This window comes from Gymnodraco acuticeps, unplaced genomic scaffold, assembly GCF_902827175.1.
Source record: "Gymnodraco acuticeps unplaced genomic scaffold, fGymAcu1.1, whole genome shotgun sequence".
Classification (NCBI taxonomy): domain Eukaryota; kingdom Metazoa; phylum Chordata; class Actinopteri; order Perciformes; family Bathydraconidae; genus Gymnodraco; species Gymnodraco acuticeps.
Window position 1 is genome coordinate 1,250,572 of NW_022992206.1, and position 20,580 is coordinate 1,271,151.

A 20,580-nucleotide genomic window follows, 5' to 3' on the forward strand; every position below is an offset into this window, starting at 1 on the left:
GTGTCTCCATGCTGCATATTTTAGCATTTCCTAAACCTGGAAAGGGGTTAACTAAGACATGGCTTTTAATGTTAATAAGTACATATATTTTTCAGTCTTACAATAAATCAACTAATATTAATCAGCACTGAGAGGCTATAGCAGTGGTAGCGTGTCAGTACTTACAAACTAATCCTAACTCTGCACCCAGATTATTTAGGGCTTCAACAAATTCCGACTTAATTAACACATGGCTCCAAAGGATTCCTGAGATCGGCATTCGTCCCAGAATGATGTCAACAGTGAACAACTGTATACAACACTGGCTGCTGCCTCTTACTGACTGCTGGGAGTAACTGCAGTGAGCTTTAGGGAGTACACTAGGAGCTGTTCAGAGAAGAAGATTTTCCACCATATGATTTAAATAAACTTTCTTTCAAAAGTAAATGCAAGTTTTTGAAAGTACAAAAATCACAAAGACTAAAACATTTCAGGGGGAATGCCAGTCAATATCACTGATTTGCTTTTGTTAGCTATACATGTATGCGGTGCTAATATTTCCTCTTCCTGTGTGTTTAGCTGCAGACCCTTCTGAATCAGCAGAGCTCGAAAGCAACGACAAGATGTGGAAGAGGTCAAAGGTGACCGATCAAACTGCCGCTGGGCAGGCAGGTAAGTGCAGGGTGATGGATGTTCTCCATGGTTACGTCAGTCTAGGGTTTGTTTTGCAGCTGGATTTCCTCTTAACACGAGGAATGATGATGAACAGGATCATGTAAAAAACGAGACACTGCGTTCAAGAAAAAAACCTGCAAGACAAGAAAACGCCTGGGAAATGCACAGGTCAAAGGTCGGGGTCTTCAAAATGTTTTGGAAGATGTGGAACACATCTGGAAACTGCTGTAAAGAGTTGAGGGCTGACAATTCATTCTGAGAGAAAATGAAGATAAGCACCTCTGTTTTTTCTTTCGTCAAGTGGAAGCTTTCTAAGTATTGTTCATGTTTTTTCTTAAGATTTGTAACGACGACACAACTGCCACTTTTCAACAGAACACGAATACAGCTCTGGCCATCTCATTCATCAACGTCTCTTTATAAAGGATTTGATACCGAAGATGTCTGTCAGTCAACTCAAGCTCCACAGATTCCAGCAGTGAGACACGAGTAAGCTGTCATCACAGAACAAGAGCAACAAAGAATGTCATCATGACAAAAAAAAGACAAGACAAAAATAAATCCAAGCACAATACGAATAATAAAACTGATTCTAACAAAGACATTCATCAACAGTCCTGGTTTGACAAAATGAAAGGTATTCTTAAAAAAAAACACCAAGTGATTATTTCTCTCAAGCACTGCACAGGAATCATGCTGTGTGAGGAATGTGAGCTTCAAATTGAGTCTAATAAACAGCTGCACAGCACAGCTTTGTATATGCTGCTGTAACAACTTACTGCTAACACCCTGTTACTTTGTCTATAACTAACCATTGTGTGTTGTGCCATGTGTCCCTGAAAATATGTTTTTCCTAAAGTGTCTGTGTTTGTGCTTCCCAGCCCCGGGTTACACTGTATAATGTGGTGTTTTATGTTTACTGTGTAATAATCCTGTCGAAGTTCCAACTGCCATGGTGCTTTTGTCAGGATTTACATTTACCTGTCCCTCTTCTGTTGTCACAATGCGTGTTTAGTCGACCGTTCAGAGGAATTTCAACCAGAAGACAAAGGTATGCGAGCAAAAACAAATCGAATCACACAAACGACTCACCTCCGTAAGTGCATGACTCCACGTTGGGTGAGTTGCATGTATGATGTGGTCTTCATCACCCCCGAAAGGTGTCATCTGAAATGGATGATTCAACTTTCAGTGTCACAACGGAAGCACTTCATTGTGACAATTTAAACAACAACCATCTGAATACTAAAGCTGTTGCTAGAGGGCACGGTCGCTGATTTCTATGTGTCTTCTTGATCTTGTAATTGAAACGAAAATGCCAATTTTAAATGTGCGCATGCTGACAAAATTCTGTTCCATATGTTAAGTTGAGTGTCATTAAGTACATCTACAGGGACAAAGTGGCATAATGTCCTCTCTCCTGAGGTCTAACTAAACATATTAGTTATAATAACCTTACAAAAAGACATTTTTAAGGTTAAACATAATGAACTTGCCAATTTAGATCAATATTGACCAACAAAGAACAAGCCTTTGGTATGAGTAAAAAGACTATAGCTGAAACATTTGAGACATTTCATACAAAGAACACCGAGGCAACCTGAGTCGCCCCTTTCAAGTCCCCCTTTCCCTTGAGATTTTCGGCCTTTTCATGCCTGACCCTCATGCTCTCCTTGGCTTCAGTGTGACGAACAGAACTATCGCAGACACAGAAATGCAATTTCTATAACCCAAAGGGTTCAAAGCATATGCTGTCAAGTCAACTCAGAACATCGAGGTCTCGAAGGTAATCAACTGGAACGACACCTGTTACCTCCAGGAGCCCTAAAGCATCACCCAACTTTCAGTTTCTTGTGGTTCCTTGCATTACTTTGAGACTTACTCTAAGTCTAAGGGAAGTCGGGGAAACACAAGTACACAATGTATGGGGCATCCAATTATAACGGCGATTTTCGTTTGTTTACTAGCTGTGAAATATAATAGGAAAGCTCTTAGTTAACGTCAATAACAGCAGTTAAAAAAGAGTTCATCATTATTTACTGAACTCCAGCTACAAGTTAGATGAAAAAATGCAAAGTCCTAACAGCCAACAATGGAGCTACAGCTGCACTGATCAGAATAAACACAATATCGCACAACCACAGCGGGAACATGTAGGCGAGTCAGCTGCTTAGGAAAATCTTTAAGCTAAATTACATGAAAAACTAATAATAAAAGTTCAAAGTGGAAAGTTTTTGCGTGCACATTAGTTAATATTCTGAGTAAAACTACCAAGGATTTGTGGTCCACATCGTTCAGGAATCAGTTAGTGAGGCATGTTATAGCTACATGTACTCTATAAAAATGATTGTGCAGTAAACTAATATATTAATGAATTAAGTTTAAAGTTAGGGAGATACTTTAAAAAAACGTTCTATACTGCTTTCATTCAGTAGTTGCAAGATTCGCAAAAACTGCAAAATTGCAAACATGGCTTTATAAACAAATTCCTATAGTGTAATGATGCATTCTCATGAATTCTGGTTATCCATTAATAAAAAGTGCATACATATATCCAGTGCCAAAGCAAAATAATAAAATAAAAAAACTTTGGGGGAAATTAATGAATACAAAATTAAAGCAAGGCTATTCAAATGTCTTGCAGTCTTGTAGAAAGATGATAAGAGCAGTTCAGTTATTTTCCAGCCACCAGCAATTCGGACAAGGACAGACTATAAAAACATTTTTAGCTTTAGGTCTTCGTCCATGCGCATCCATTTGACAGCTATCAAAATGTCAAGGGTCCGGTGCTGTCTGTGGATGTACATCTAATCAACTATATCAACAAATATATATAAGTAAAAATAAATGCATATATAGATATATTCACAACATCTCATCATGGACAGAGTATAACTGATGAAAAGGTGTTATCTTAATGAATGTTCGCATACTTAATTCATGCCAATTATACTCCATACATAACTTTTGATGACCCATGAAATCAATGCCTGGCTTAAAATGCAGCTTAACCCTCCTGTTGTCTTCGGGTCAAATCTGACCGATTTACTACTTTCATCAATCATAACTTTTTTGTTTTACATTCAATTGCATTAAGGCTTCATGATATCCTTCACAGTAGACATTTGAACATATATCATTGCTGATCACCACTTTCATTGAATTCCGGATGATTTAGTCAACTTTGTAACACCCATGGTGTTCCCGGTCAAAAATGACCGCCATAAAGAAAAGGACTTAGTAACCATCCGGATCAGATACAACACACACACAAACACCCACACACACACAAACTCTATGTGTCCGCCCCCCCTTATGTGCCCAATCCCCCCATGTGAAACACACCTGGCACACACAAACACACACACACACACACACAGACACAGAACAATGACCCATCTCCCACTCGTATGTGCCCATCCCCTCACATGGATCACACCTGGCACACGCAATACATGTTCAGTGTCTATTCTTTGTATATTTACTGCAGTTTTTCATGTATACCAGTCTGATACAATGTTTACAGTTTGAAAGGGTGTTTCAAATGAAATTTGGTGATGATTAATGGTGTTTGTGTTAATATAATAGCAGTTAAAACAGGACCGGTCAAACTTGACCTCGAACACCAAAGTAAGGGGGGGGGGGGGGGAACGAAGACAATAGGAGGGTTAAGTTGCTGTTCTACATTAATAGGCTGATCCATGCAAACACATTGCTTTTAATGATGTCTGCATCATCCTTCGATTTCATTTCTGATACAGAAGACACTGTTCTGCAGCTCATGCCTCAAGCACTTACCCCCAACGCAACTAATGCAATGTTCATTTCTCCATCTTTAAACGACATACTCTATAGTTTACACTCTGCCTATTACAGGTCTTTCATTCCAGGAGAAAATAAATAAAAATCCCTGGACCAGCTGAACCCCTGTGATCAGCGTTCAATGATGACGCCTTCGAGACTTCTATGGGTTAGTCCATATTGGTTCCCTCAGGTGTTCTGGCACTTAAACCTGGTTCAATGCCTAACTCTAGAGTTTTCAATGGATATTCTGTGCAAGTGAGCTTATATGAACTAATCATTTGTACTCCATGGACCTCTAGAGACAGCAGAAGGGTTGACCTTGTTCCCCAACAAAGAATAATATGAGTTTGGTCATCATAACATATACATAGGGGGATATATTTATTACAGATGTCAACCCTACATGACTTTAAACAACACATTTCTTTCAATTTCATCCTTTGTTGTTGACATAAATGATTAAAAGAATAATCCTATACAAATAAACATCTCAATGTTACCAGGAAAGTGAATATTTATTATTATCAATTCAACCTCCTGCAAGGCAACTCTATATTAAATTGTGACATGTCTACTTCTCTGAGGTGGCCATGTTCTTTTTGAGGCTTAAAACAATTATTAAAATCTTTGTTAATTATTTTTATTCAGCATTATCCAAAGGCTATAAAGTCTAAATACTCTACGTTTTTTCCAATTCATCTGAAAAGTAAAATTAATCCACAAAGAAATTAAAGTCAAATATAAAATCTCCCATAATAAAACTAACATTAACACAAAGGTTTCCCTCACTTTTTTAACATGATATAAACAAGTATGTCTATGGCAAGGGTATGTTTTAATATGAAAATATGTAACACTCATTAATAATGTCAAGAGTCCCATGAGAAGGGAAAGACCAAAGAACGTTAAGATTAAAAAAGCCGTCTTTTACAAAGTTGATTAAACAATGAAGTTTTGCATAAGTAAAACATATTCCCTTCAGTATTAAGTCGTTTAAATCACTTGGCATCTTCATTTTTAGCTAAATCTGAACACAATACAACTATGAAAAACATTGGCATATTTAAGGTAGCAGCGAGGGTTATGCCAGATAGAACCTATTTACTTGGTTTATTCATAAATGCTTGACTGTCTGGTAATATTTCAAAAGTAGAGGCTGATGTAAATAATCACAAAACTACTGGATAGATTTATTTTGTTTTATTTTAGCAATATAAGTCTTTAGAGATTTTATTAATTAGTGAGGCATTTTTATATTTAAACATGATGATTTTTTCAGATAAAAACCTGTTTGAATGTTTGTGTGAAGTTTACACTAAACCACTTTTTGTTTGTCCTTGTCTAAATCTGAACACATTCTTAGTGAGTCTTTCTTATAAAATGTATTTATTCTTCACACATACTGTACTTTTTCAAGTAAAACAATGTGTACATAGGTTAAATGTTCATGCTTTGATGAGTATATTGTATAGACTATACTTAATAACTTGTTTCTTTTTTTAATAAGCTTATCTAATTATTTCTATTTTTTCGATCAGGCATTAAGAAGAAGTCGAAGGTGCCCGGTGTCATGATAACACAGTTCCAGGAGGAACTTCCGGAGGGAATGACAACTCCAGATTTTACTCGCAAACCCTATTGCTTTGACTATTCAAGAGAGTAAGTCTACAATAGTAACCTTCACCCAAACCATTTAAATAAAATAAAATAAAAATATACAGTTTTTGTTCTCACATCAAAATAGTTGAACACACATGTGTTGGCCAGCTAAAAATACCTTGATCTAAATCCCAATTGGCATAAGCAACATTTAAGAGGAAGAGGGGGCGGTTTTGGTTTCCATAGGGACTTGGATTGGGAACCGGAAGGTCACCGGTTCAAGTCCCCGAAAGACCAAGTGCTACCGAGGTTTCCCTGAGCAAGGCATTGGTCCCTGGGCGCCATACATAATAGCAGCCCACTGCTCCTAAGACTAGGATGGGTCAAATGCAGAATGTCAATTTCCCCTCTGTGGAATTATTAAAGGTGGGGTAGGTAAGTTTGAGAAACCGGCTCGAGATACACTTTTTGTTATATTCCATGGAATGCTCTTAACATCCCGATAGCAATGAATATCTTAAGTGCTTTGACAAAAAATCCATACAAAAATGTCATCTGTGGAAGCCGTGGCGCTGTAAAAAGCACGACCAATCATCTGAGCCGGCCCGGCTAAAATAACTGGATGGCCTACCTGCCTGTCAGCCTTCCATCTGTGCACAAACTAATCTTGTGCCCTCATTGGTCATGTGCGCGTTCGTGTGTGTTGGAGGAGGGGCTCTGTAAGGAAGTGGCAGATTTTCTCCGGTCGTGTATTTTCAAATTCTAGCGCACTCGAGCTGGTTTCTCCAACTTACATACCCTACCTTTAAGGGTACATTCAATAAAAAAGAGCAGCTGAGCATATCCAGTCATAACAATTTGAAAGATGTAACAAAAGGTTAAAAAAACATGTATTTGGAAAGTAAGTTGCAATTCAACAATGGGATATTTTTAATTATTAAAGGGGCCCTGTTATGTTTTTTGGGGGGATCCCCTTCCCCTACAGTATGTGTTGCATAGGTTTTTGTGCATGTAAAAGGAAATGATAATGTCACAGTAGAAGCACAAAATAATATGAAACTAAAAATGAGCATAATAGTGCCCCTTTAAACAGCCTCTTAACCAAATGTATCAAACGGGAAAAACTTAAATATAATGTTTGTTCAATTATTTGCATTTAACCATTTATCTTACATCTTTGCTAAAAATGTACCTATGAATGATTTGTCTCTAATAGAGAAATCTTTATTTGATCTAATTCCAGATAAGGTTGCAATCTTTAAAGCCATAATAGTGGGCACCCCAACACCTACTGTAACATGGAGCAGAGCCAACAAGGAAATCGTTTTCCACCCTGACTTGTGTGTGCAAAAGTACGATGAGACAACTCAAGAGCATACACTCGAGGTAATCTTCAAGAAACCCTAAAGGCATGGATTCATTATGTTGGCGATAAACAAAATGTACCCATTGTCGGCCACAACAGGAAGCGTTGTTACATTTCTGTTGCAGACAATGAATAAACATCAACAGTAAACTGTGTTAAAAGAGAGAAACGCTCTCTTATAATCTGATATTGTGATAATTTACCTCATACTGAGAAAATAATTTAATCTCCAATTTCAAACACAGAGCATGTGTGTTAATAAGCCCAAAAAGCATGCCCATTTGTACAAAGTTGATTGTAAAACGCAGCCAAACAGGAAACACATGCATGAATTTGTCCATCGTCTGTCATTCAATAGTAGGCAATAGGATAAATGTTTTATCAGCCCAATATGTTAAGTGTTTTAAGACTTAAACTACTTTCAGTGATAAAGAAGGTGCCATAATCTGAGTGTTATCCTTTAATTAGTTTCCTAAGGTCGCTTCAGAGGATGCAGACACCTACAAGTGTTTTGCAAACAACGAACATGGAAGGGCTATCTGCACTGTTCTCCTGAATATCATTTCTGGTATATATTTCTTAATATTCTTTAATCCTTTTGTCGCTTTAGTATTTTATACATACGTTGCAATATACATACTCTTGATAAGTTGGCAGTTCTAAAATATTTTTTTATTTACAGTTGGATTCTCTAAAACCAAGGAACTCCAAAAGAAAGAAGGTGAAGGTGAGGTTTCAAATACAGAACATTCAAAGTTTTCTTTTCTGAAGAGGATTGCAGTTATTTTCCCAGAAGGCAGTTATAGTTTGTTGGCTTTAAGGTCAAGGCTTTCCAATATGGGCCAATTCACCATAACAAAGAGAGCTTATATACACTTTCCCTGCCCTAGTCAGACTAATAGGAGACAAATTAATGAACGATTAAATACATTAAAAAACAATTTATCACAGACACTTTTTAGGGAACTGGGCATCCAGCTGAGTTACAAAGATACATAGAAGTTAATGGCTTTCATCTAAGCCATCAATATTTGGAATGAAGCAGCAGAATGGTTTTTCTGTGCTATAACCTAGCCCATGTATTTTCAAAGCGACATGACATTGTATTCATTAATTTAAATTATTGGGAAAAATCTTCCTGTCAGGGTAGTGAAAACGTAAAGATCGCAAACAGAATCATGTTGAGCAGTATAAGTCCAACACAACGCTCTTTAAGAATAGGGTGTCAGAGCAAATCTAACAAACAATAGAGGATAGAGTAACTGGGGATGTACATTTACTGACTTGGATTCTTGCAAAAAGAGCAGTAGAGTTTTAGAATTACAAAAAAAGTAAAACACATTTTGGCAGATTTAAGGTGGAAGAGAGGGAATTGTCACTGAGATACACAAAGCTGGTTGGTTAGAGACATTTTTATTAATGTACTTTTTGCCCATACTACCTTTGGGGACCCCAAAGTTCAGGTCAGTTATCAGAGTCTTGACTTAGCAATGGTAAGTAAATGGCTATATGATTGATGATTCAGATAATTATATAAGGCATGATTTTATGTCGGCTTAAAGAAATACTCAGTACAGTTCCAATAAGATAAGATCAGACATTCTGACCTATTAGTCATTAAGCTGAAAATACTTGTTTTTGTTTTTAAAAGAAAAACATTCATATCTAGCTTTAATCAAACTATTCTATGTACATTACATTGTTATGGAAGTTACAGTAAATGTACATTGCTTGTTTTAAATACTTGTGTAAAAGACAATGCATGACAAATATATTTTGAGAAAGTCTAATCTTCTTTGTTGTGGTTACAGAGGCAACGGATCTCAGGAAAAAGCTTAAAAAACGGTGAGTGAAACTCTGTAAACAAAGTTTGTTTCTTGTATTATCTTTATGATGGTATTTTCTTTATGTGTGGGATTCCTTCTCATTGACAGAATGAGAGTATTTATTTCAGTGAAAACATGTTTGCGCGGCTTGATGACATTTCTGCCTCTACAGTAATGACGATGGAACACGTGAGCAAAAGCAGATGGAGCCAGAGGAGAGGGTCTGGGAAATTCTCATGAGCGCAGAGAAGAAAGACTACGAGCGCATCTGCAATGAGTACGGTATCACAGACTTCCGCCGCATGTTGAAGAAACTCACTGAGATGAAGAAGGAGAGAGGAGGAGGAGATTGCTGAGGTATGGGCTCCTTTGAAATCTTCTTTAGTTCAATCGTAGGAATGTCCAAAACAACATCTATCCTTGTCATTTGTTGTTTTTGTATAATTTGTTAAATGTTGCAGTATTTCTTACAATATCTGTGCAGACTCATTACATTTGTTTCACTCTTTCTGCTGTAGTTTGTTTCACACATCAGTACCCTGAAACCTATTGAAGTCCAAGATGACGACTGTGCAACAATTGAGTTGGACATGGACCTCAAGGATCCTTGTAGCAAAATCTTCCTGTACAAGGTGGCGTTAACTACTACCTCCAGCACCATCTTGCTACATGTTATTATCTATTATCAATATGGTTACATGCCTATTCATTCTGCAGGATGGCGTCATGATCCCATTCACCAAAGAAGACAGTGAGGCCCTGAAGCATAGCCTGAAAAGAATTGGCAAGAAATATGTATTCACAATTAAGAATCTAGGCTCAGGAGACGCCGGACTCTACTCAGTGGATGTTGGGGGTTGCAATGTATTCTCAACTGAATTTAAAGGTATGTCTTCAATCAAGTTATTCAAATCAGATTAGTCATAGGTAAACTCAGTCCATGGATTACTGATGTGCTGTTACTGTCTACATCTTTTCTTTAACTATAATAAAAGTACACAATGAGATATTGTATGAGTCACCAGTGACCCTGTGTGGATGGGATAGATTGCTGAAATAAGTCTCCTTGCGCCCTTATTCTATTTTGTGTATTTTGTTATCCTGCAGTGCCTGAAGTCGACTTTGCTGTCAAAATCAAAGAGGTCAAGGCAGAAGAGCGAGAGGACGCCATCTTTCAATGTGTCCTCACTGCACCTTTGAATGAGATCAAATGGTACGGCAGAAGCGCTCCGCTGACACATAGTGAGAAATTTGAAATCACTGTATCCGAAGATAAGCTCATCCACAAGTTGATCGTGAGAGACTGTTTGCAATTGGACGGAGGCATCTATGCTGCTGTGGCAGGAATCAAATCCTGCAATGCCTTTCTTGTAGTTGAAGGTGAGACAGTGATTATCTTCTTACATTTTGATCCTGCTCCTCTTATGAGTCGGAAATCTAGTTGTATGCATGCATACTGTTTGGAACATCTGGAGGATACTACAGACACTAAATAATTTTTCAATTCTAATTTCATTGTGCAGCTAAACAAATATAAAAAAATCATATTGTCTTTTATAGCGGACAAGGATCCCTCAAACAAGGGCAAGAAAGGAACTCGCAAGACTACCATGGCTGGAGACAATAATGATGAAGATCTGATCAAAATAGCTAAGGAACAGCAGGAAAAATACCAGAAGGAAATGGAAGAAAACATGGAATTGGCCAAGATAGCCCAAGCTGAGAGAGAAGTTGCAGATGCAGCCGTCACAGTCGAGGCTGAAGAAGCCAAAAAGGCAGCAACTGAAAGAAAGGCTGCAGCTAGGGCCGCAGCCAAGGCAAAAAAGGCAAAGGAAATGGCTTCAAGGAGAGCTGGTGGTGCAGGGGGTGCTGGAGCCGCTGGTGGGGCGGGGGGTGCTGGAGCCGCTGGTGGGGCGGTGGGTGCAGGAGCCGCTGGTGGGGCGGGGGGTGCAGGAGCCGCTGGTGGGGCGGGGGGTGCAGGAGCTGCTGGGGTTGCTGGAGGTGTTGGGGCTGATGGGACTGATGGGGGCCAAGGTGCTCGTAGTCATCCCGATGAAGATGACTACGATTCACTTCAATATTCTGATGAAGAAATGGAGGAAGACGGAGAAGGAGTGGAGGGAGGAGCTGGCGGAGGAGCGGGAGGAGGAGTGGGCGGTAAAGTGGGACATGGAGCAGGAGGTGGAGAGGGAGTAGAAGGAGGAGAAGGAGGAGAAGGAGGAGAAGGAGGGGAACAAGGTGGAAAAGGAAGACGCAAGAAACGCGTCAGAGATGGTCCACTCGTTGCAGATACAGAGATAGGTAAGCAGATCATTCATATTATATTCATTGAGAAACTTAATGATAAATAATTGCTTCGGAAATGTGCCCGACATTTTTTGCTAAATGCTAAACATTTTAATGCAATGCATCTTTTTAGAAAAAACGAATATATCTTTAAAATTGTCAACAATAATATAATATAAATAGTAGCAGCAGTAGAACGTATTTGTGTTTTGTTGATGGATTTATTTTACTGTAGAAAAATATTAATTCTTAAATTAATATTTAATCAATATCTTAAAAAACAAAAATAATCATAATTATATATTATTGTTATGGAAACTTTCTAACTAAGGTTTAAAAATAAAAGGACCAGATGATGTTCATGCAGAGTGAATCCCAGTATGTATATCACATTATACATGTTGACTTAATGAGTCAACTCATCATTAGGTCAACATTAATATAATGATAATATGTATGACTTTCGGAATAAAGCTGCAAATTATTATCACTATTAGGAGATAGTAATGATGAGGAAACAACAGATCAACAAGGTGAAACATCTGGGAAAAAAGGAAAACGTCCCAGAAAGAAAATTGTGGATGTTGAAGCAGAAGCTGTCGTTGGTAAGAGACGTCAAAGCTGCATGCTGCTGTAGACAACTTACCTACTGCCGCTAAAGTCATTTGGAAATCAAAATGACTTTGATATCACAACCCAAGGAAATTCTAAACCTTTCCTTTCTGTGATGCAACTGCTTTAACATGTTATGTACTGTATATTATACTTATATACACTATTGCCGATCTTACAATTAGCTGGAAAATCTACATGGCCTGGGTGAATTTCGAACAACTCTTTAAAAAAAAAAGGGAGTTTATTTATTTAGTTACTAAAATAATTAAGCCCGGGACCAGAGGTTTTTGTATTCTTAAAAATAAATGCTGTTCCACATAAAACATATACTGCAGTTTAATTATTACGTGAGCCAGACATTTTTAATACTCACATGGTTTACAGTCCATAAACAATTAAAAGCATTGGCTTTAAGTTTTATTAACTATCAGCTTAATTTAGAAAACAAAAATTGGTTTATCAAAGAAAAAGCGATATGTCTATATCGTCATATGTGTGTCTTTGCGCTTCTCTTGAGAAACAGATAATAGAATAGCATGTAGATGCTACGCTAAAATCTGCATTCTCTTCAATCCAAGCCTTTTTTCTGAAGTCTACAGATATTTCTATATTTGTGATTTGTGTATTCAGTGTGTGCTTTTATGTTTGTAGGTGCTTTCTGTTGTTATAAATACTTTGTTTAATTAATGCGCAAGATGTTAGAGGGTAAAAAATGGAAACGGTGAATTAACTTGATATACGCTATTTAGTTTAGACTGCTTCAAATCAGCACTGGGATAACCCCTTGTGCTTAAATATTATAGTTTGATGTTATAAGGGCTAAACATTCAGCAAAAAGGTTTCCAGTAGGCCCTTGTGTTAATACACCCTATAGCCAATTTTAGATATCACCTTTTCCATTGCCCTCTTCTCTTGTATTAGAGTTAATGTTGATATTGTTTTTATGTTCCATGTTGACAGTTGTATTGGTTACTCTTTTCATTAATGGTATTTGTAAGACAAATCCAACAGCAAAAGAGAATCAATGGATTGATGGTAATTACGATGATATCCCCTAAACTGAAAAAGACACTAACACAGAAGCCAGTGGTGCCAGGGGTGATAATGGCACCAGGCCAACGCAAGGCATTGATGAATCTGCTGAAAATGGTGAGGGGGCAGACGGCGGTGAGCCTGCAGCAGCTGGCAGGCGATCAGGCCGTACGCGGCAAGGCCCATTGATCGTGGAGACAGTTAGTGGTAAGATTACTGGCGCTGCATTAACCGCTGCATGGGAAGCACTGTCTGAAAACAGTCATTTGCTGAGCAGATGACTTTTCCAGTGGTTTGACGGTTAACGCCAAAAGTGTGCTCCCACTCCCACTCAGTGAAATGCTACTTTTGATCTCTAAAGGCTTAAAATGCCTTTTAGAATGATCAGATTTCAGCAAGAGTGGATTTAACCTTAGTGTTTTCAAGAAATGCTAATCATTTTTTTTATGGACTAATGGTTTTTGTCTATTGCACTTAATATGTCGAAGGAATCAAAACACTCTATAGTCTTATGTTGTGTCTAGAAAAGAATAGCATTGGTTATATTATTTAAATAACGTATAGGTAGGATAGCAGCAGACAAAAAACAACAGTGTCCACCGTTTTCTCTCTTCTTTTGTTTTCATGATAGCTATGTGTGTTTGTTTGGTGTGTCAATTAAGCAATGTTTAACTGCACCTGTGCTCTGTGTTAACATGTGCTTGCTATTTTAAATGCTGATTCAGGATGAGTGAGTGCATTGAGGTTAATTATTTGAATGATCAAACACAGAACTCATTATGTCCTTTTGAGACAACTGCAGCACTTGTGTGTGGCCACACTCATATGTGAAGACAGAAGAGAACCCTGAATTTGGAGGATGACCATGCTCTAAAAGTGATTTCTGCACATTGAAGACTGAAGACGAAATGCTAATTTCTTCGACTGAACAAGGAAATGTCTGCCTTGAGTGAGATTTTTTATTTTTCATATTTAAGTGGGTATTTCTTTCAAGAGTAACAAAGCGAACCGAGGTACATGAAAGCCTCAGTGATGCTATTCGTATGAGCTACAAATCTGCAAACTCTGAAGTTGAAGAAGTCCACCTGCAAGCAAAACTATCGAGCTACAAAAGAAGACATCTTTATCAAGTTTCAAACAATGACCAAATGTGCTCTTCTACATCCCTTACAAACTCCTCTTATTTAGTCTTTTCATAATTTAAAGGTATATTTTAACATGTATTTTAAATACAGCCCTAAGGCCTCAGCAGCAGCTCAGATTCACATCTGACCCACAATCCCCCCTTTCTCTCCTTTCCTGTCTTTATTTGGCATACTATCAATAAAGGCAAAAAAACGAAACAAATCTTAATAGAAAAGAAAATGTGTCATGTTTGACTATGTGGTAAGTATGTTCACAACCATACATGGATGCCTTTCAACACTTTGAAACAACAAAACAACAACGTGTTGGTCGTGTGCATTCACTAACTTACTGGTTGATGAATCCTCAGACCCAGGAGTTCACTTTCATGCGGGGCTTTCCGACTGCAAAGCCATTGTTGGAGAAGCAGCAGAGCTGGAGTGTAAAGTGAGCAGGGAAGACTGTGTGGGACTCTGGTACAAAGATGGAGATGAGGTATGCCCAGGGTCTAAATGTGTAGCAGATAGGCTTTGATATTATTACATTAATAAAGCCAAATACGAATTAGAAGTTATACATTTAATTCATATTTGTCATGTTACAGCTTTGCATTTCATTTTGACAGATTCAATCGTCTGAGGGTATAACCATTACAAAAGACGGAACTTTCCACAGACTTAAAATCCACAAAGTCACAGAGGAATTTGCTGGGAAATATAAATTTGAAGCAGACGGACGGAAGACAGAGTCTTTAATTGTTGTTGAAGGTAAAAATATAAAAAAATTACAGAAATGACTAATTTGCATGAAAGCGTTGCATTTCTCCTTAAAAATTACTTTAAAATGTTTTTCTCTAAAGTACAGAACTATAAAGCTTAAAACTACTAATATATCCGTCTATATTTTTTTACCCCTTTATAGACCCACCCAGATTCCCTGCCGAGGATCTGGAAGCATTCAAAACCCCTGTAACTGTGAAAAAAGGACATAGAGCAACCTTCAAACTACCCTATATCGGACGGGAACCTCTAAAGATTCAGTGGTACCTTGAGGGTGAAGAGCTTGCAGAGGAAGGACATATTAAGATTGAGCACTCGGAGGGTTGCAGTAGTCTGATTCTAAACAAGCTGCAGCGCAAGGACAGTGGTGAAGTCAAGATAAAACTCAAAAATGAGTTTGGCACTGTTGAGGCCTTCAGCAAGCTTATTGTCCTGGGTATGTTGTATACATATGTTATGTTACTTATTTTCAATGTTCATTCACTGTAATTGGTCGACAAATTAACTCTCTAACACAGAATACAATTCATCATTATGCTCTGTTTCCTGGCAGATAAACCCACTCCTCCAATGGGACCTCTGGATATTGTTGAAGCCTCCTCCTCTGTAATTGACTTCAAGTGGAGGGCCCCAAAAGACAGTGGTGGCTGTAAAATAGACAACTATATCCTTGAACGACAACAAATTGGCCGCAACACTTGGAAGAAGGTGGGTCCGATTGGTCCAGAGAGCGCATACCGGGACAGTGATGTAGACCACGGCAGGAAGTACTGCTATCGCATCAGAGTGGAGACTGAAATGGGCACCAGTGAGCTAATGGAAACTGAGGATATTCAAGCTGGAACAAAAGGTAAACTTCGACAAACCACTAACTGAAAAAATTTCAGTTTTTAGTAAAGGCCAGTCAGACTCATCATTTCACAGCAAAATTAATTTGATAAATCAATCGATTTACAATGTTCGGAGTCACTTGGGGGAGAAAGTACATTTGTACAAATGTGTTGAATCAAGTTTGGTGAACAATTGATCAAAAATAATTTTTATTAGAGTTGATCTTGAATGTTGAATAGAATGGTTTACTAGAGACTTTTTTAGATTTCCATTTTAGATTTGCCTAAGTATATATTGCTAAACATAAGAGGACTCTTATAAGACAGTAGTCATTACTACCAATACATCTCTTGATTTAAACTATGTGAACTTATTGTCCTGTAAGCAACTGTTCAATAAATACAATAATGTACAATGAGAACAAAATCAAAAAGGGGAAAGCAAGAATATTGAGAAAACCAAATTAAGTCAAAAGGGGCATTGTTACCGCATAGCGATAGCATGTTAGGGCTTGCTAGCAGTTAGCAGTGATCTCCCCTGCTACGGTAGTTGATCAAATAGCTGTGAGTAGTCCTTAAATATCTAAGCATCACCCTTCTCATATTTAATTAATTAATTCATGCATTTCTGTGACACTTTCAGGTATGACGAGTCGTTGACGTCACGATAAATTCTCCTACAGTATGCAAACAATTGGTTGTTGCGTTTTTTATATAAAAATGACTTTTAGATCTCTTTTGTGTGTACAGCATACCCTGGTCCTCCATCTGCACCAAAGGTTGTATCTGCCTTCAAGGACTGCATCAATCTCTCTTTGGTTCCTCCATCCAACACTGGAGGAACCAGTATTCACGGATACAACCTTGAGAAACGCAAAAAGGGCAGCAACCTGTGGGGCCCAGTCGTCCCAGCTGAAGGAATTATCAAAGGTCATTCATACATCAGTTCTCTTTGATCATGTTGTGACAACACAAACAACTGACGTCTAATGACTTATTGGTGTTATACCTTTACTGCATATGTATTTTTGACTTTTACAGGTAAGGGATATGGAGTTAAAGACGTGGTTGAGGGAATTGAGTATGAATTCCGCGCGGCAGCCATCAACGACTCTGGAGCGGGTGAATTCAGTGTACCATCTGAGTTTGTGTTTGCCAGAGATCCTAAAAGTAGGTGGACATTTAGAACTGTTATCACAGTCATTCTTTCATCAACACTAAATACAGCCTACAAATTGCAGCACTGAATATGAATCATGTGTTACAGAGCCTCCTGGTAAAGCCATAGACTTTAAAGCGACAGATTCCACCTACACAACCCTGTCCCTGTCTTGGACCAAACCCAAGGACATTGAGGGGGTTGAAGATGACGCCAAAGGATATTTTGTGGAGATCCGGCCTGCAGAATGCACAGAATGGGATCGCTGCAATGCAAATGCATTAACCATGACCTCCTATACAGTGAAAGGTTTGAAGTCAATGGCCATGTACTGGGTGAGAGTCATTGCTACTAATGATGGAGGAGAGGGAGATCCACAGGAGCTGGTTAATTACATCCTCGCTATGCCCCCTCCTGGTAAGAAAATCATTTCAAAGACACTCATGTCAAACTGTCATATTTAAAGATTTAAATTACAGGGACTGATTCATTACTTTATATTAAAAGATGCAGCAGTTGTATAATAGTTGAGTTTAACTTCATGATTAAATATGTAGATGTTGGAAGGCAAAATAAAAAAAAAATTAAAAAAAAGAAGATTTAAGTTCACCTGAACAGATGAAATGCTACCCCACAAAACCATTTAGGATTTGCCTTTATAGGAGAATAGGAGCATTGTTTGAAGAATTAAGATAAATGCAATTATAAATTGTGGATGGACCCATATGTGTTTAACACTAAGAGATCTAATTTGCTTCTTCATCTACAAGTAATGCAACTGAAAACATGGTTTACGAATTCAGATATACTGTTGCAAAAACATACCATGTCATTTTATAACTACCAACATAGTGTGCACATGAAAACTTATATCAATAAGTTCAGTTGGTTAGTCAGTATTGTTGAAATATGGTACTGGGGCTATAATTAGATTAGTAATAAATCCTATTCCAGGTCAATAGAAGAATAAAGATGATTGAAGCAGTATTGAATATTGTACTATGACTTAAAGAAAGACATATTTTTGTTCTGTTTTAGCGGTGGTTGGATAGTGATTATATGTTTTTTCATGTTTGCCCTTTATCCTTAAAAACAATTGTCACCATAAAAATATATGCCAATTAATGACCAACTTTTCCCTGCTTTTCATGTAGTGAGACCACGATTTACTGATGCCAAAATCAAGAGTTTCATGGTGGTGCGAGCAGGAAATTCTGCAAGATTCAACATTAACTTTGAGGTAATATAGGAAATAATGAATTGACTTATAAAGTAATCAATTCATGTCCTCTGGAAATGTTATTATACATATATTTATATATTATTATTATTATTTGAAGGCCTCTCCTTGGCCTGAGGTGACCTGGCTGAAAGATGGAGCACCTGTTAGTAAAAAGGTGACCATCAGCAATGCAGAGGTAACATCCCAGCTTCTGATACCTTCTGCTGAGCGCTCAGATACTGGAATCTATACTATCATTATCAAGAACGTTGTCGGACAAGAATCCAACAGCATTGAAATTAGAGTTACAGGTGAGTTTGGTTAACTACTTTTCATTTTAACTCTATAAATAATTTCCTATACTGTGGATGAAACAAGCCTTTGTATTTGAACTACAGACGAACCGAAGCCACCGGGTCCCGTGGAGACTGACGAGAACGTGCCTGGCACAGTGACCGTTTCATGGACTGCGTCTCCTGATGAGAAACGTGACGACAGGCTGCACTATATGGTGACGAAGCGCGATTCAAGTAAAAGAACATGGAATACTATTGCAGATCGCATCTTCAACAATAGATTCACAGTCTGCAACATCATGCCGGGCCGAGAATACCAGTTCAGAGTCTATGCAAAGAACGACATGGGCTCCTCCAATCCCATTGAATCACAGAAGTGGCTGATTTCTGCCAAAAAAGGTATGTATAAAAGCTCATAACTTTCTGGACCATCTAGAAATACACCAATATCTGCATATTTGACATGGGCTTAAGAAAATGCAGCACTTACATATTAACCATGTTTACTCTTAAAAGTTAGAAGCATTTTTATTTTGGTGTTTTTGTAATCCGATTAGAGGCCAGTTCACAAATTGACTTATTCAACAGTCCTTACATTTTTAAAGAGCCACATTGTCAACCTAACAATGTACCTCTTTGATTATGAGTTTTACATTTCCTCCCCCTTGTGTCAAGTTAACAGCAAAAAGTCTGGCCTTTAACTTGATTTGATCCGATCATCAAACAAAATGTTCTTTCTTTGAGATTCATTTTTCATAGCTATCCATAGAATTCGGATTCACAATACCATGTGGATGACATTTAGTACACCAGAAAAAACATATGCATAGGAAAGTATATAAGGCCATAAATGACTGTTCCTGTTACTTTATAATCCCACATGTTTTCTTTCTAGAAGAGAATAATTCTAATGTAAGTCAATGCACATCTACTTCCTTCCAGAAAAGTTCGTTGTGAACATGCCAGAAACCAAGACATGTGACCTACAGTGTGCGCCCAAGTTCCTTGTCCCACTGAAAATGCACAGTGCCCCTCAAGGCTATGAATGCTACATGAGCTGTGCTATAAAAGGGGATCCTACACCTCATGTGACATGGCTCCGCAACAATATCAGTCTGAATACCAACACTAACTACTTCATCTCCAACACCTGCGGAGTCTGTTCTCTGCTCATATTGAGGGTTGGACCCAAAGACACCGGGGAGTACAAGATCGCTGCAGAAAACTCTTTGGGGAGGGCAGAGTGCTCCACTAAACTCACCGTCAGAGGTAATTTTAACTTTATTTTGAACATCCCTATGTTCTGTATGCAAGTGATGATCTTTGAAATCTGAAACAAATAACTTCCTTTGTCTCTTTTCCAGACTAAATGAACACACAGAAGACGGTCAAATTGCTTTAAACGCATACAGACACCAAGATGGTATTTATAATCAGCATACTACATCTTTAGATTAAGGCAAGCCTTTCACACGTAGAATGAATTGTAATTTAATATTGCTTGTGATTATATCATATAATTATTATATAATTATATCAACTATTTGACAAATTTGTATACATTCTGGCACATGATTAAAGGTAAACTTACAATAAGGTGTTAGGCATAGGCATTTTGCTAAAATAAAAGCCAGAAACGTGTTTTGTTTGTTTTGATTTCAAATGTACAATCTCAATAAAGTGGGTGCTTGAAAAACTAGTGTGCAATCTGACATTTTAACGGAGGTAATATGCAAGTGGAAGAGGGAGTTCAATACAGAACACTACTTGACACTTATTTGACGTGATTTTTAAAAGTGGTTTGTCTAAAGCTGGTTGGATTTGTTATTTTTCCGTATTTGTGGTTTAAAATCCCCTGTAGTACAACTGAAATGACAAAGAATACTGATAAATACGACAAATGTATCTTACATTGAGTGTTATAGTCCGTTATACATATGCAATTATGTGGGATTAGTGTAAATAAATATTAAATAATGGTACAGTA

General features: G+C 37.8%; 1 protein-coding gene across 1 annotated transcript; it reads left to right on the plus strand.

The window, feature by feature from the left end:
* Window positions 1–558: 558 nt before the first annotated feature.
* Window positions 559–20,580, plus strand: LOC117539516 (immunoglobulin-like and fibronectin type III domain-containing protein 1). The gene is given in 26 exon segments (XM_034205712.1): window positions 559–651; window positions 5,997–6,091; window positions 6,093–6,117; window positions 7,301–7,443; window positions 7,892–7,991; window positions 8,106–8,150; window positions 9,235–9,268; window positions 9,422–9,584; window positions 9,586–9,606; window positions 9,768–9,881; window positions 9,967–10,135; window positions 10,357–10,629; window positions 10,810–11,550; window positions 13,219–13,389; window positions 14,678–14,802; window positions 14,933–15,074; window positions 15,229–15,522; window positions 15,640–15,936; window positions 16,667–16,846; window positions 16,958–17,086; window positions 17,184–17,492; window positions 18,230–18,315; window positions 18,416–18,608; window positions 18,696–18,992; window positions 19,536–19,862; window positions 19,958–20,580. Coding segments are annotated over 26 exon segments (4,527 nt in total). The 5' UTR covers window positions 559–602; the 3' UTR covers window positions 19,963–20,580.